The 18,852-nt window shown below is 36.8% G+C and overlaps 1 protein-coding gene across 1 annotated transcript in view; it reads right to left on the reverse strand.

The window, feature by feature from the left end:
- Positions 1-18,430, reverse strand: part of LOC126816710 (alanine--glyoxylate aminotransferase 2, mitochondrial) — a 120,088-nt gene extending 101,658 nt beyond the window's left edge. The window contains exons 1-3 of the mRNA XM_050543457.2: positions 18,213-18,430; positions 15,959-16,023; positions 1,313-1,497 (exon numbers count right to left, since the gene is read on the reverse strand). Coding sequence (XP_050399414.1) covers positions 1,313-1,497; positions 15,959-16,023; positions 18,213-18,276 — 314 coding nt within the window. The 5' untranslated portion in view covers positions 18,277-18,430. The remainder of the gene's footprint in view (positions 1-1,312; positions 1,498-15,958; positions 16,024-18,212) is intronic.
- Positions 18,431-18,852: the final 422 nt, after the last annotated feature.

Consider the following 18,852-nt stretch of genomic DNA (forward strand, 5'->3'; position numbering starts at 1 on the left):
GTGGCCAGACGATTCGGAATCGACTGCATAGATCATCACATTCAGGCAAGACGTCGTTGGTGCAGGGATCGTCATGGTTGTGATGCTGTGGTAACTTTGCTGTTTGACCCCGGGTATCATTTTACCCTTATAATGGTCAGTCTGTGCCTTACTTAGTCTAACGATCATTTGGAATAAATCGATGAATGTGAACTTCATTTCATTTTGTCATTTGTTTCTTCGTCAGTTTCATTAGGTGACTTTAATAACACTTAAAAATCAAATATCCCCTACTTTTTTTGAATAGTATATTATGTTAAAGGTACTATCTCTTTTTTGTATTATATTAAAAAGATATGTTAGAATTTATTACAAATCAAATTCATGCTGTTCTATATAGTGATAGCATAAATCTACGCTAAAGCACCATATAATGGTATCTTCAAAAATCTTCTTAACATTAAAGATGGGTTCCCAGAAAAGTATTTATCAGGTGGTTATTCCCAATAAAAGTATGGCAATTTTGGTATATATGGAAAGTAGAGATATCCGAACTTACTAGAAAAATACTGGATTCCCCGAAGAACATTCATGGAGCGTATACAGGACAAAAATGTAAGGGTTCCCCGAATCAACAGCCCGACGATTAGGGACTTCTGCACGCGTAATGTCAAAGGTCACAAGCGAACATTGAGCGCTTGATGTACAAGTTGATAAACTTTATGAAGAGTTAGACGTACAATACTTTCTGAGATAAAAATGACGGAAAGAGATGCAGATTGTGGATAATCCGAGAATTTAATTAGGATTCGATATTTGTAATAAATAGTAAGCGATTAAAGACAACATCGTCTTATGTATGCAATGAATTCTCCTCAGACTCCCAAGACGTGACGTAAAATGACCTGGTTTGATCGAATTTTAATAGCAGGGCATTCCTTCGCAATTACAATGTTTGAGAAGGATTTGAAGCATAATTATGACAAATTAATTAGTTTGAACATGTTTTTGGTCCATATATACCATTAAATCACTCAGTTTGTACACGGGAACCCATCTTTAAATTATTTGATTTAGAGACTTTATTAACAAAAATTCTGAATATTTGATTATTTGTCAGTGTGTTTAATAAGTGAAAACAAAAAGAAATATTAAATCATAAATAAAAGTATTATGAAGAGTATGAAATGAAAATCCAGTCTGTTATAAATATGAAGCTAAAAAGTTTTGCAACATGAGAAAATAAGACATAGTACCTTTTCTTTAAAGCAAATGGTTGATATTTTTGTATGACACTTTCAAATTCATATACCTTACACAGTTAAAGACTTACGGATGACAATGTCCAACGCTGACAGTTACAATACCAGCAAATAAATCAATATATCTTCTACCATTGGTGTCAAACAAGTACTGCATTTTACCTTGATGTACCATAACCGGTTGTTTATAATAAGTCAACAATGCTGGATTCAATTTTGTCTTTCTAACTTTGATGGTATCTTCATAGCTCATACCCTGTAAACAAAAACATACAGCAAATACAAAGTACTGGTACATGTCTGTTCATTATATACAGCATTGTATATACGGCCATGGGCATGAAACGAAAAAGACATTAGATTTTAGACTAGATTCTTTGGGCATCTGGAAGTGCAATACTATATGTTTATAGAGGTTATTTAAGTTCTCTGAATGGTGTTCTGCTTAATGTACTGAAAATGTTACCTTCGAATGGGTGACAGCTAGATTTGGGCTAATTGGATATCTTGCAGATTAATATCAGTCAATGATAACACATGACACAATCATACTGAGCGCCATAGAAAACGCATCACTTTTTTTTCCCAAATATTTTATTACTAGGTGGTTTTGTATGTATAATATTATGCAATACTATGAACTATTGTTTCAAACAATGCTCCCAAACACAAAAAATATCGGCCCGTGTGCAAAAAAAAAAATTGCACGAGATGCACATGAAAAACCCAATATTCACATGCAGCATTGTGTGTGAGCCCTTTAAAAGCATGTTTTCAACTTAATGTGCAGTACATGAACTGTGAAACGTCAATCTGTCGTAATTTGTTGTTGGACGTGTGAAGGAATCGAGCTAGAGATGCCGAGACTTACTGAAAATCAACGGAATGAAGCCATGGGAATGTTCAGGGCTGGCATGTCTACACGTGCTATTGCCAGACACTTCAATTGTCATCAGTCCACTATTGTAAGGTTGGTGGAATGTGTTTGAGTTACTGGATCAACACGTGACAGTCAACGTCCTGGTCCACAACGCGTTACAACCCAGGCTCAAGACCGCTACATCCGGGTCACTCATCTGCGTGACAGATTCCGCCCAGCGACTCGAACAGGTGCAGCAGTCGTCGGAAGACAAGGACCAGTAAGTGCCAACCCTTGATTACAGATTAAACATCCATAAGTGTACAAATGTGTTGTTATTGATGTGTTCCCATTTGAATATTGTTCACAATAAGAAGCAAAATAAATAAGATGTGTTTACAGGATCATTTTGTTATACGAAAAACTAAGTGATGCGTTTTCAATGGCGCTCAGTATATATGGAATACAAGTTACTTGAAGAGTTTATTAAAGCAACATTTCGACGAGGGTTCTCCCGCAAAGAATGACAACCATAGAGTGCAATGAAGATATATATACAAAATATGGAACAAAGACAAACATCCATACACAATCAGAGATAATCATTTGGAAACCATCAAAGGGTTGGGAAGCCATAAGGGTGGGTATAGTGAACTATGTACAAAGAAAACATGATAATAAAGACAGCTAGATTGGGGGGTGACTATGCTTGCACCGAAGGCGCAGTTATTGACCGTAATGGATTAAACGAGGGATTAAAATGGATTAAAATCGTAACAATGGTGTTATAGATTGTTAAGATAAGAATTTACACTTTTATAATCCCCAATGTAACTAATTAACCAACATTTTAGCATCATTCTTGGCATAAGAAATAAAAACATAACTACACTATAACAAAAATTAATTTAATTTCGCCAAATATGACACCCTGTCTAAATACTCGACTAAAGTCAATTCCTCTTCATTATGTCTTCCTTTTAATTCCTGGAGCTAGCTTTGGATTTGAGCATATTTATATCTCTTCCTTGGTGAACGACTGAACGATTATAATCTCATTAATATTTTGTTCTTGTAAAAATGTGATCATTTCAAAAACATTTGAATGGGCTTTTCCAACTAGCTTCTTGATTCTTGCATGTCATCCTTCCAGAGTGTTGCTGGTTCAGAGTGAACATAAATTCATAAAATCTTTAATAGCAACAAGTCTCTCATCAAACTGCGCCTTCGTGGGAATACACCCACAGAACGAACCCACTAAAAGACCATATAGAGAAGCCATATTGTGAAATAACATGAGATTATCCGGTATTAAATCAATGAGGCATTAAAAAAGTTAAATACATGGTTTTAAAAATTAGATATACATAAATTGCTTTAAAAAAAAAATCCAGATTATCAATATGTTTAAGAATTTTTAAAAAAATAATTGAGAAACAATACGGAAATTAAAAAACATATGAAAACTATAACATATAAAGGATATACAAAAGATTTGGGTAAAATTTGTTACGATAGAAGTGTGAAACATTGGGTGTTAAGAAATTAATTAAGTACATGTATAGTAATTAAAGTATAAATGAAATTATGTAAAAAAAAACATGTCAAAATTCATTTTCCAAAAGCAATGTTAAATATTGTGGAACGATTATGAACATAGTGCATACATTGCTGTGAGAAATGAATAAAAGAAACTGCATCTATAAATATAAAAAAAACAAGCCAACAGTGAGGCTGATGTCCCCCGCCGAAATAGGAAAATAATTAGAGGACACATATAAAAATCAAATTGCGTATCGCTCTGCTTACCCTGAGCAGAAAATGCTCATTATCAAACTTAGTCAAGGTATTACTGTAATGAAACTATACACCAAGTTTCATCAATCTCACTTAATTAGAACTAAAGTTATCGTGTCCCAAAGGATCAACCAATCAAATTGCTTATCTCTGCTTACCCTAAGCGGAAAATGCTCATCTTCGAACTCCATCAAGGCATTGACCTAATCAACACATACACCAAGTTTGAACATTCTAGCTCAATTAGGAAGAGAGTTATCGTGCCCCAAAGTATCAACCAATCAAATTGCTTATCTCTGCTTACCCTAAGCGGAAAATGCTCATCTTCGAACTCCATCAAGGCATTGACCTAGTAAACACATACACCAAGTTTGAACATTCTAGCTCAATTAAAAGTTATCGTGTCCCAAAGCATCAACCAATCAAATTGCTTATCTCTGCTTACCCTAAGCGGAAAATGCTCATCTTCGAACTCCATCAAGGCATTGACCTAATCAACACATACACCAAGTTTGAACATTCTAGCCCAATTAGGAAGAGAGTTATCGTGTCCCAAAGCATCAACCAATCAAATTGCTTATCTCTGCTTACCCTAAGCGGAAAATGCTCATCTTCGAACTCCATCAAGGCATTGATCTAATAAACACATACACCAAGTTTGAACATTCTAGCTCAATTAGGAAGAGAGTTATTGTGTCCCAAAAAGTGTGACGGACAGACAGACGGACAGACAGACAGACAGACGAACCCATTTTAATAGTCCCCTGCTTTCTTCGAAAGGCGGGGGACAAAAAAAAAAAAAAAAGTAATCAGGATTAATATTATGAATGAAACTGTATGGGAAATTGGGGGCCGGGGCTTACTAATATAAAGAAAATCATAAATGTAGTGGGAGAATAACTGAGTGGTATATTTGATGAGACTGTCATATGCCCTTGGGATGAATAGACCAGGATCGCGGTTGAGTTCTGGATGGTACCTTTTAATGTTGATGGCTTCTAAGGGTTTCCTTGTCTTTTTGTTGTGTTGGTTTACTGTCAGTGTTTTTGTATCTTCCCATTTCACTTTGTGACGGCCATTGTTGCTGAGATGTTGGGCTATTGCAGAGGTATTGTTGGCTGCTAGGGATTGGTGCTCTTTGATACGGGCATGTAACGGGCGTTTAGTTTCTCCTATGTATGTCTGGCCGCACGAACACGAAACTTGGTAGACACATCCTTTTGGTTGTTGTGGGATGGTTGGGTTTATTTTTCCGTTGGCTCGCAGTAAGTCTTTCAGGGTACTGCTACTGGAAAAGACTGTGTCAATGCCTGATTGTTTCAGGATTCTTCTGATGTGGTAGGATGAACTGCCGTTGAATGGTATGCTGACTAAGGATGTGCAAAAATATCGATATAATCAATAATCGGTAGAAGTTATTTAGCGATACGATAATCGATATTGAAATTCAAATATCGATTATCGGTATATTTACCTTCTGACGGCAAGTTACGGTCACTTTCACATGACTGAACTTGCCGTAGTCTGGCATTAGCAGACGAATGAATGAATACATGTCAACACAACTATTTCCCCCCTCTGCTTACAAACTGGCACATTTTAAATATATATTATTGTAAAAAATACATTATACATTAATACATTACATTATTTTAATATTTTCGTTGTTTTTGTTGTTATTGCTAGTTGAAACTAAAATAGGTCACGCACTTTGTGAACAATGACAATCGCACGTGATATATAGTAAAATTATAATTATCTCCCTTCTTTGTTCTTGGTTGATTTGTAGAGAAATCGTCTGCTTTCACGATAAAACTAATTGTATTATTAATGATCAACTCCGCTTTTATTACTAAATCATGTCAGATACAGCCCATACAAAACACGTTTTTGACTTCCAGGGAAAATATCTATATCTCTCGTAATTTTGTGGAATAATTCTACTTTGGTTTTCATCTAAATTAACCAATCATAAAAATTCTACTTTGAAAGCCCGTAATTATTTTTTTATTGTCCAATCAATAGACGCCTTCTATTTTATTTTATTCTATTAGTAGTAACACTGTGTGATCGCCAGTCACTTGCAAAGAGAAACCATGTATTGTCTTTGTATTTATCGGAGATAAAAAAAGGTTCAAATGAATCAAGAACAGAACTTAGAATAATACTCAAGTTAGTCCTACATTTAGCAACTAATTATTTTACATTAATTGATTTTTTTACGTACATCGGCACAGTATTAGACTAGGATAATAACACTACTGTAACTCGATCAACACAAATAACAGGTCGGTAAAGTTCGGATTTTTCCAGAAAAATGATAATCGATTATTATCGATAATCGCTGACAAATTCTTGCCCATAATCGATATTGGTGGGCTGTTGGTTGTTGTGTTTCAACTGGTTGAACTTATTGCTTTGGCGGCTCTTGACAAGGTTGTCTAGCTTAGCATTGGTTTATACCTGTTTGCTGCCTAGAAGCTTATATGTTTCAGGGATTAGTATAGTAGCGATCAAGTTGGTGACGTTGATCTTCTGTTACTTTGAAAATGAAGTGTTTTTCATTTCTTAAATATTTCTTTATATTCTGCTCAAATTGATATATGATATATTGCACATTTGCTTTATGCTCATATTACAAACTAATTTTGGCATAGATTGTCTTCATATAGACAGTGGCGGCGCCAGCCGTCGGTGATTGGAGGGGCAAAGCTGGGGCAAAGTCCAAGGTTAAGGGGGCAAAGTCCAAGGTTAAGGGGGCAAAGTCCAAGGTTAAGGGGGCAAAGGCACGAGCTTTAACTAGGGGTAGGGGGCCTCCCCCAGAAAATTTTGACAAACAGGTTGCCGGAAATCCAGCCTGGCAGTATTTCAGGCACTGATCGATGAGGTATAGTGTCAAACGAATGGACTTGCGAATCACGACAAAGCCCACACAAGAGCGTCAAAGTAAGGAGTCCTCCCCCATAAAAATTTGAAAAATAGACTGCCGGAAATGCTGTCTTACAGTATTCTGTCAGGCCCCGATCGTCGAGATAAATAGATCTGACCAGATACCGTCCGTCGCCTGATCACTAGTTTATCCGACTAGAGAACAAAATGTCAAACGACTTGCGAACCTCAACAAATTCCCCTTGTGAGCGCCAAAGTAGCGAGTCCATTGGGGACCTCGCCAAGAAAATTTTGAAAAATAGACTGTCGGAAATGCTCTACAGCATGCAAGTTTATGACTGAGTGGGGATGTGGGATTTATTCACCATAGAAGGTATTGATTAACGAAACGTATCACAAATACCTACATATGGACCTGGCCTAGTCTGTGGCTACCTTGGGAAGACTTGGTTATCCTTCACACTCTCTTTTGCAGTGGAAGGAAACCGAAGAACTTGGAGAAAACCCATCATGTTGGGGAGGGGACCCTAAATTTAGTATATCCTTGCGTCGTATAACTACAAACTTAGGAAACCACCACGCCACTTGACCCAATGACAGACATTATTTATACCCAGTCTTACTTAGTTAATCTCTCGGAGCTACGGTGCCATTAACCACTAGTCATTATGATCTAGGCTAAAGCGCACCCGATAGACACCCCCCCCCCCCAACCATGTTCTATTTCTTTGGTGTTACTAATAGGCCAAGTGGTAGTTCAAGTGCCGTAGGCTAGCCTAATGAAATACCGTACTGCGCATGAAATCCATTTTTATATCTATTGATATTATATTTTTCAGCAAAAGTAGATCATTTTCCCTCAACAACAGAACAACAATGCCGTCATTTACCCGTGCCCGGTTTTCACAAAACATCTCATCCAGGATATGAAGACTTGTGGCAAGACGGTTAATTCCATTCCTATCAAATCTGAAATGACACCTAATCTGTTCGTCTGAGAGGTAATTTAGGTTAAATCTTGGCCAGTCCGGATCGTAAGTTGAATTGGAGAAATGGCTGCCAATACCAAATAGGATGACATAGTTTGAAGTCTCTTCATCATCATTTTCAAAGGCTAACCTTAAAATTTTGTCAGCATCCATGTTCTCGTGCCTATCATCTTCTATTCTTAGTGTCGCCACCTACTAAGTGTAACTGTAAGTGTGAATTTAGCGAAACGTCATAATGTACAGTTACACTTACACTTATCTAAATGTAAGTGTAACTGTTAAGCTGCGAAACCTCTCTATTATTTTAACATTTCACTGTTAGGTTTATGTTATACTAATTCGTATAAAGATAGGTTGCCAGACAGCAGCTTAATCGTTCGAGCGGTCGACAAGGGTTGTCGCATATTTATTCTTTTGTAGGTAATTAGTGGAATTTAATAGAAAATTTCATACAGATGACATCATAATTTTCATCGTTTGAGGGTTCACAAGGTTCTAAAGATAGGTTGTCAGGCAACAAAACATACGCCCACAGCAGCTAAATCGTCCGAGCGGTTGACAAGGGTTGTCGCATATTTATTCCTTTGTAGGTAATTGGGGGCCTTTACAAGACAGTTCCATACAGATCAGATTATAATTTTTGCCGTTTGAGGGTTCACAAGGTTCTACAAACTGAAACAAGGGTCTGAACACTGAAATTCAATAGGCTTCTTCGTTTCACTAATTTAAATAATGCATATAAATTTCAGAGCGTTCAGAAGGTTCAATAAAGTGAAACAAGGGCCATAACTCTAGATGTAATGAACAGAAATTATTGATATTAAATAGGCTTCTTCGTTTCACTAATTAAATCATGCACACAAATTTCACAAAGATTGGGTGATAACTTTTGGCGTAAGAGCGTTTACAAGGTTCAATAATGTGAAACAAGGGCCATAATTCTTAGACATAATAAACAGAAATTGCTGAAATTCAATAAATTTCTTCGTTTCACTAATTTAAATAATGCATATAAATTTCAGAAAGATAGGATGATGACTTTTTGGTGTTAGAGCGTTCACAAGGTTAAACAAAGTGAAACTCTTTAAGTAATAAACGGAAATTGCTGAAATTCAATAGGCTTCTTTGTTTTCCTAATTTAAACGATACATATAAATTTCACAAACATCGGATGTTAACTTTTGGCGTTAGAGCGTTCACAAGGTACAACAAAGTGAAACAAGGGCCATAACCAGGGCTCACACTGTCGGTCGCCAAACTCGCAATTTGCGATAAAAATATGAAAGTGGCGATTAAAATTTGATTTTGGTGATAATGTTTTGCGGTACTGGCGATTCTTTTTGAGAACTGGCGGAAAAAAATCTTAAAATTCTAATCGTATTTACCCTGGATCAACCATTAATTGAGTGTCAATCACGTGGCGGAATACTATAAATTAATCAACTGGCTGATAATCTGGATTGCGTCAATGAGTAATACTAATTAGTTGTCTTGGATTAATGATTAGTTGATTGATAATTGCCAATGATGTATATAAAGCCAATCTCAAGTCATTATTTACTCCTAATGATTAATCAAAGCGGTGATTATTTGATGTTTCGTTTCGTCTTAAAAAAATGTTCATACATGCAATCAAAATGGCCGACAGTTCCTTTCGAAGAGAATTAAATATTTTGATACCTGAATTCATTTACAGTGGCTTCATATACATCATGTAAGACATACAAGCATGCCTATCAGATATCATTATTTCAAATTATATTATCACCACTGGTTGAAAACGTAAGAACGTGTTGAATAGCGACGATTCTTGAGCGAGAAATCATTTCGCCATACATGTATGTATCCTATTACCGTCGCCAAAATGATCTAAAGGTGAACGACGGGTATAATTGTAAGCATTGAAATTTATATCATTCTATCAGGGATTCAGATTCTGATACCTTTACGGTACCTGAAAAAAACTATTGGCCTATTGTACACGCAACACATAAATTCATAGAAAATATATTGTGCAGTACGGTGTTCAAATAGACTAAAGTCACCCCCCAAAAAATCTGACCTTATTAAATCCAAACTTATGTATTATATACAGACAGACTTTTAAAGTTGTTGTACATTGTATTCTATATATGGTTAATTGTTTTATAATATTTTAATATTATAAAACAATTAACGGTTTTATGTCTCAGCTAGGCTTATTAAAATAAGCCTAGCTGAGACATAAAATTGTTAGATGTTGTCTTTTTTATCACACATTTTTGGCAGATAAAATATTCCAGTTGGCGTAAAAAAAATATGAACATTTTAATTATCATTCATTTTGGCGGAAAAAAAATTGAAAGCCAGTGTGAGCCCTGGCCATAACTCACGGCATAATACACGGAAATTGCTGAAATTCAATAGGCTTCTTCATTTCACTAATTTAAATGAGGCATATCAATTTCAAACAGATCGGATGAAAACTGTTGTCATTAGAGCGTTCACAAGATTCAACAAAGTGAAACAAGGGCCATAACTCTAAATGTAATTAACGGAAATTGCTGAAATTCAATAGGCGTCTTTGTTTTACTCATTTAAATGATGCCTATAAATTTCATACAGATTGGATAATAACTTTTGGGGTTAGAGCGTTCACAAGGTTAAAAAAAGTGAAACAAGGGCCATAACTCCTGGCATAATTAACGGAAATTGCTAAAATTCAATAGACTTCTTCATTTCACTAATTTAAATGATGCACATAAATTTCAAATAGATCGAATGATAACTGTTCTCATTAGAGCATTCACAAGATTTAACAAAGTGAAACAAGGGCCATAACTGTAATTAATGGAAATTGCTGAAATTCAATAGGCTTCTTTGTTTTACTAATTTAAATGATGCCTATAAATTTCATACTGATCGATTGATAACTTTTGTCGTTAGAGTGTTCACAAGGTGCAACAAAGTTAAACAAGGGCAATAATTCCAGAAGAAATTAACGGAAGTTCTTGAATTTAAATAGGCTTCTTCATCTCACTAATGCAAACAACATGTATCAATTTTAAAAAAATCAGATGATAAATGTAGACTGTATAGTGTTCACAAGTAATTGTGGACGACGGACGGACTGAACGACGGGGGCGACGGCAATATACGACCACATTTCCATGTGGACGTATAAAAACGAAAACAAGGGCCGTAACTCTGGAAGTAATCTACAGAAATTGTTGAAATTCGACAGGCTTTTTCGTTTTACTAATTCAAAGATAGGTTGCCAGGCAACGAAATATACGCCCACAATGGCTAAATCGTCCGAGCCATCGACAAGGGTTGTCGCATATTTATTCCTTTGTAGGTAATTGGGGGCCTTTACAAGACAGTTTCATACAGATGAGATTATAAAATTTTGTCGTTTGAGGGTTTACAAGGTTCTACAAACTGAAACAAGGGTCTCAACTCTGGAAGTAATCTACAGAAATTGTTGAAATTTGACAGGCTTTTTCATTTTACTAATTTAAATAATGCATATAAATTTCATACAGGTCACATGATCACTTTTGTCATTGCAACCTTCACAATCGCCATAACTCTAGAAATTAGTGACGGAAATTGCTGAAATTCAATAGACCTGTTTCACAAATTTAAATGATGCATATAAATTTCATACATATCGGATGATAACTGTTGTCAATAGAGTGTTCACAAGATTCAACAAAGTGAAACAAGGGCAATAACTCTAGAAGTAATTATTGTAAATTGCTGAAATACTATAGGCTTTTTCGTTTCACTAATTTAAATGATGCATATAAATTTCATACATTTCGGATGATAACTGTTGTCATTAGAGTGTTCACAAGATTTAACAAAGTGAAACAAGGGCAATAACTCTAGAAGTAATTATTGTAAATTGCTGAAATACTATAGGCTTTTTCGTTTCACTAACTTAAATCATGCCTATAAATTTCACAAAGATCGGGTGGTAACTTTTGATGTTAGAGCGTTCACAAGGATCAATAAAGTGAAACAAGGGCCATAACTCTAGACGTAATAAACGGAAATTGCTGAAATTCAATAGGCTTCTTCGTCTCACTAATTTAAATAATGTATATAATTTTCAGAAAGATCGAATGATAACTTTTGACGTTAGAGCGTTCACAAGGACCAATAAAGTGAAACAAGGGCCATAACTCTAGACATAATAAACGGAAATTGCTGAAATTCAATAGGCTTCTTCGTTTCAATAATCTAAATAATGAATATAAATATCAGAAAGATTGGATGATAACTTTTGACGTTAGAGCGATCACAAGGACCAATAAAGTGAAACAAGGGCCATAACTCTAGACATAATAAACGGAAATTGCTGAAATTCAATAGGCTTCTTCGTTTCAATAATCTAAATAATGCATATAAATATCAGAAAGATCGGATGATAACTTTGGACTTTAGAGCGTTCACAAGGTTCAATAAAGTGAAACAAGGGCCATAACTCTAGATGTAGTAAACAGAAATTGCTAAAATTCAATAGGCTTCTTCGTTTCACTAATTTAAATAATGCATATTAATTTCAGAAAGATCGGATGATAACTTTTGGAGTTAGAGCGTTCACAAGGTTCAATAAAGTGAAACAAGGGCCATAACTCTAGACGTAATAAACAGAAATTATTGAAATTCAATAGGCTTCTTCGTTTCACTAATGTAAACAACATACATCAATTTTAAAACAATTGGATGATAACTTTTGGCGATAGAGCATTCACAAGAAATTGTGGACGATGGACGGACGGACGGGGGTGACGGCAATATACGTCCACATTTCAATGTGGGCGTATAAAAATGTAAATGACCAACATGTTCATTTATCTATAGCTCAGTTAACGTATCAAAATAACCAGCATATACTTTCTATATTTTTGGTTATGCAGTTAGAATCAATAATGTTTCAGCCATCATATTCTCCATTCCGTGTTCTGTTATTGTCACAATATTTCATAAACAATTTAATTTGCGTTTCAAAATAAACTCATACCATAGCTAATATTTTGACACAAATCCCTGCCATCCATATTACTACACATGGCCTGTGTCGCCAGTTCTGGTGTTGTTGGGCAAATTGTAGACGTTCACGTTGATGGTGAGGGGTGAGGATCGGTCCACGGTAAGGTCTACAGCAATGGATGTTCTCTCTGGTGAGACGTCGGCGTACTGTATTAGTACTGATGGGTCTTCCGTGTGTTTCCACTGTCTGACGTGCTGTCTCAAATGCCTGTATTCTGCACGTGCTGTCGCACAACATGACAGTCTTATCGTTTTGTCGTAACCCTTGGTCTACCAGTTCGGGGGCAATCATCCGTGGTGTTGATGGCCCGTAAGCATTCCTGAAGCCTGTAGATGGTCCGGACAATGACCTGGAAGTGATTGGCTACGGCTTGGGCAGTGTGACAGGGTCGAGTATTACAAGCACCTGGTTCCTCTGAGCTGTCGTGAGTCGTGGCATGCTGCTGACGTTGTAGTGTGAAGGATTCCATCAGGTATGGGGGTGCATTTTTTAAGGCTGGTCCCGGTGAACAGTACGTGCAGCATGAGTTACATGAAAATCATGGAGAACCCATTACCATCTCAGAAGTCAGGTTGCGTTTTTGAGAACATTTCCTGGGTTCAATTCTGTGTTTGGAAAGGAGCCTTATTGTTAAGGTAAAGTTGGAGATGTGGTCACAAATATACAATAAAAACATTTGGCAAGTTTTATGCAATGCATCTATTCAGAGTAACATACCAACCTGACGTTTCTTTTGCGGCTTAGTATAAATTAGCATTTTTACATGTGTAAATAGCCAATTTAACATGCGTTAGTAGGAAGTTAAATGCATAGAAGTAAGCACATTAGCATACGCATTACTAGGTTAGGAGTTAGAATTATGGGGGAAATTCCACTACATAAAGGTATTGATGTAATAATGAAACTAAAGGATATGTACATTATAGAACTTTGTCAAAGTATTGATCTAATGATATATGCCAGGTTTCACTATTCTCACTCAAATAGAATCAAAGTTATCGAGCTCCAAGGTCACAACTAATCAAATTGCTTAACCCAATCTGAAAATCCTCATTATCGAACTTAGTCAAGGTATTGATGTTATGAAACTATACACCAAGTTTCATCACTCTGACGAAGCAAAGTTATAGTGTTCCAGCAGAAGATCTCATCCTCGAACTCAGTCATGGTATTCACCTAATAAACATCCACACCAAGTTATTGTGTCCCAAAAAGTGTGATGGGGGACAAAATGTAAACATTTAAGAAACAAAGAGACGACTGACAGCTGGATGAACCACAGGTGGTATGACATATACCCTTGTGATTGCTGGCCTAACAAGCTAAAAGGATCGTTGGCCAGGCAATGAAACATACGCCCACAGCAGCTAAGTCATCCTGGGTGTCAACAAGGGTTGTCGCATATTTTTTTTTTTGTCAGGAATGAAAACATTTACAACACACTAAAATCTGATTACATGTAACAACCAATTTGGATTCTAGTTCAGCCCTATTCTAACATTTAGCATACAAAACATTAATATCAATTTCCATAATCATTGGAAATCATTGAAAATTGACAGGATTCTTAACACTGTGCATAAATTTCAAGTCAATCGAATATTAACTTTAGTCTCTAGAGCATCGGGAGCCACGGTGGCTAAGTGGTTAAGACGCTGGCTCACTAGCCTGGAGGTCGGGTGTTCGATCCCTGCATTGGCCAAGAAAGTTCATCTGGATTTTCCGACGTGGTTCCCCCTTGTCAGTGATGCAGGACGGAGGGCCTGACAAGGACAGCTGTCTAGTCCTTCGGATGAGACGAAAAACCGAGGTCCCGTGTATACATTGGAATGCACGTAAAAGATCCCTTGGCAGTTGGAATTCGATATAAGAGTAAGCGAAAGTACCGCTGCCCGGGCAAAATTTCCCTCATCGCACACTGTATGGCGTATGCCGCCTTTATTTGCTCAGTATAGGAGCAGAACAGTAGAACATTAAACCCCATTTCATTTATTCTCTAGAGCATCAACAAGATATTTCAAAGTTATGAAGGGCCATAACTCTGATAGTTATTATCAGAAATCATTGAAAATTAATGGGCTTCTCCGTCTGATGACCTTAAACAATGTGTATAAATGTAAAGTCAATCGGATGTTAACTTTAGCCTGTAGAGTGTCCACAAGATTTTTTAAAGTGATCAAGGGCCATAACTCTGGCGGTAATTATCGGAAATCACTGAAAATCAATAGGCTTCTTCGTCACAGTACTTTAAAGACTGTGTATAAATTTAAAGTCATTCTGATATAACTTTAGTCTCCAGAGCGTCCACAAGCAATTGTGGAACGGCTCGATGGACGGACTGAGGCGACGACATGTGGGCGTATAAACAGAAAGACAAATGAACTTCACCATTTCATGAACATACACAAGGAACTAGTGTCTACAAAGAACTTTGCATAGTGTATAACTCACATTCATTATATACCTAAAATATACTAATACAATGACATATATGTCAACTAATCTAGGACACAATTCAGTATTTATAATATTATATTGTTGAAATTGTTTACTAAGCTGAATTATATGTCTACCATGCAATTACTTCCAAATAATGTACATGTTTATATATCATAAGATGAGTTGTCATGCAACGATACACAGCAGCTAAGTCATCCAAGCTGTCCATGAAGATTGTCATGATATTTAATAATTTATAGGCAATGGGAGCATTTACATGACAATAACAAGGGCCATAACCCCAGTATTTATAGTAAATCATTGAAAATCGATACAATTCTTGGTCGCGTAAACTTAAACAATGTGTATAATCTGAGTCTCTAGATGTCCACAAGATTTCTCAAAGAGATCAAGGACCATAAGACAAACACTGTGTATTATGAATATCAAGTCAATCAGATAACTGTGGACAATGGACCATAACATACAACCACATTTTAATGTGGGCTATAAAAAGGGTTTTACCCATATAGTCTTTTATAAAATAATTGCAGTTTTTCTCCCCTTTATTTCATTTGATCTCCAGTAAGTCATATTGTTATTCTATTTCATGTACCCATAAAATTAATGTCTTTAATTTTAACGAGTTTTTAAAATGTTGTTTTGAATCAGGCTTTAAAGGGTAATTTGATTGACAACTTACTTTATAATCATCAGCAACATAGTCTTTACCTGGTACTTCTCTTTTAGAACTATAGCTGGCACTACCTAGTCATATAAATAATCCATTGCTTATTCATCTAGACAATTTACAGAAAAATGTGTGGTAATATGCCACTACACGTGTACATTTTCTAAAGTATTTTGACAGTAAATAGATAAATATTTATAATTGATTTATGTATGCATGTATAAATCACTGGCTTAAGTGGTGTTTGTATATTTATCACGAGCCGCGGTTGCTCGGTGAATAAGATTTATCATGGCTCGCTAACCTGGAGGTCCGGTTTCAAGCTCGGTGTTGACCAAGAAAATTCATCAGGATTTCCCGGCTTGGTTCCTCTGTTTCAGTGGTGCCGAACAGAGTCTCTGATATATATCACTTAAGAGTTCCTTTCAACTAATTTTTTCATATATGACAAGAGATCAAATTTAATTGGAACTTTAGGACAAGTACTACAGTAGTCCTGTCCCCATTAAATAATGCCTGTATATATACTCTTATAAAAAAGTAGGGGATATTGAAATGCAAATACCTATGCAGGTTGTGATATGATAAATAGTCATGGATACTTGACATGTTTTGAGAGTATGTTCACAGATGACGAACTTATCTCCCCATCAGAACCACTGAGCTCCAAATGCGGCACGAAATAGCGCTATACACGTGGGAGGGGTTGATGAAAACTGCAGCATGCTGGTTTATCCTATCCATGTTTGCTTTCCTATCGGTTCTTGCATAAGATTTACTGTTTAGCGTATCTTTGCTTTAGTGTGTTATGTCTAATTTGCAATGAGACGTCTTTAACATGATGAACGTTATGTCTAATTTGCAATGAGACGTCTTCAACATGATGAACGTCTACGTGGTATTGGCATGCTTCAAATGGGTTCTACACAGCGAGCAGTAGCCAACATGCTTAATGTGTCACAGTCTGTTATCAGCAGACTGTGGAACCGGTACCAACAAACACACAATGTTGATGATAGACCTGTTCAGGTCATCCTAGAGCCACTACACAAGTCCAGGATCGATACATTCTCCATGGGTCCTGCGAAATCGAAGACAAACGGCCAATCAGCTTTCTGTAAACTTTTACCAAGTTACAGGAATTCGAGTTACACCCCAAACGATTAGATATCGGCTACATGCAGCCCATTTGCATGCGCGACGACCGCGTGTTACGCCTCCATTAACTCGCCAGCACATGGCAAACAAGCGTCAATGGTGTAGGTAGCGTAGAAATTGGGGTAATCGTCGATGGGCGCTTGTAATGTTCTCAGATGAGTCCAGATTTACTCTGGATTTTACCGATAAGCGTGCTCAAGTTTGGAGGCATGTAAATGAGCATCATGCTAACGTTAACGTCAGACAACATGACAGATTCGGGCATAGGTCTGTTATGGTGTGGGAAGGAATCACCATGATTGGCAGAACAGACTTGCATATTGTTCAAGGAAGGGTCACTGGTGTGTACTACCGTGACCACATCCTGGCACCAATAGTTCTGCCATTTGCTCAGCGTGTAGATCGACGTTTCATCTTTCAAGATGATAATGCCCGTGCCCACCGCACCCGTGTCGTGAATGACTACCTCCAGCATCACATATTGTCCATATGCCGTGGCCAGCCATGTGTCCTAACCTTTCCCCTATTGAGCATGTCTGGGACATGATCGGGAGAATTTACCATGGCACTGCAAGAGGAGTGGGTCAGATTGCCCCAAATCATGATTGGACGGTTGATTAGGAGCATGCCACGACAAATTGTCGATTTTCACTTTTGACAGTGTGTCTCTTTGCGAGTGAAATTGGGCCATCAGATAAGCCGCATATATGAACTGTTTATGTGTAAGCAATTGGCCTGTTGTTAACATACACTGGTTACCTCTAATAAAAGCAGCATGAGCAGTGCATTTCCGCAGTTTTGTAGTGTTTCTGAACATCTCCTACTTTTTTGAAGAGTTATATTATATAGTCGAACATAATAACTAGTGCAAAGTGCACTACACTGTTTACCAGCAAGTTGATCTTCTTCTTAGTTAGTTGTATTTTACGTCCGCTTCCACCGAGGTGATATCGCAGACAAGTTGATAGCCTATATGCACTTTTATTCAGTGTACAGAGTATTTTATCTATCGACTGCTATATATATATCAACCCAATACTGTTATCTAACAAATGGGCTTTGCTAACACGTTATCATAATGTATAGCACGCTAAAATAAACAACTTACTACAATGTTTGTTTTTATTTTGCCATTTCGATATATTCTGTATAATTATTCTACGACTGATCATCTTCCTGGTTAAATCACTGCAACTACATAAAACGGACTTCTTCGATTCTAGAGGTTCTTTAGACTGGTTTAAACCGCCGTCAACAAATCTAGCTTTCAAAATCCAATATAACCGGGTGTACAGTGTGAGATGGTTCCTGGTCTGCGATTACCGTTTAGCGCATGCGCAGTTGTAGGGGTCAGCTCACACCGTTATGGACACGGTGTGCATTGACTCCCCTGATAGGTTTTCCCCTAAGATTTTCTTACGGTCAAATCGCTTTCTACACCATTGTATACCAATACTATTAGGAAAAGGTGTCGAGTTTCTATTGTTTGTTTATTTCGATAAAAAGTAGAAATACAAATTGACTAAGACGCGGATTCACCATGGATTCACCAATAAAGTGAGCCGTAGCAATTCGCGTTGATGGAAATTACTCGGCCGCGTGCAACGTCAGAGCGGTGTTTTCCCGCGAGCGTCCCCCATACATAAACGGTAATATCGCTAACATTTCGATAATTGTTTAGCCTGAATCTTGGCAGATATTGAGATTGATATTAAACTATTACAATACAATTGCTAGTAATACATTTA

The sequence above is a fragment of the Patella vulgata genome, chromosome 3 (assembly GCF_932274485.2).
Source record: "Patella vulgata chromosome 3, xgPatVulg1.2, whole genome shotgun sequence".
Taxonomy (NCBI): domain Eukaryota; kingdom Metazoa; phylum Mollusca; class Gastropoda; family Patellidae; genus Patella; species Patella vulgata.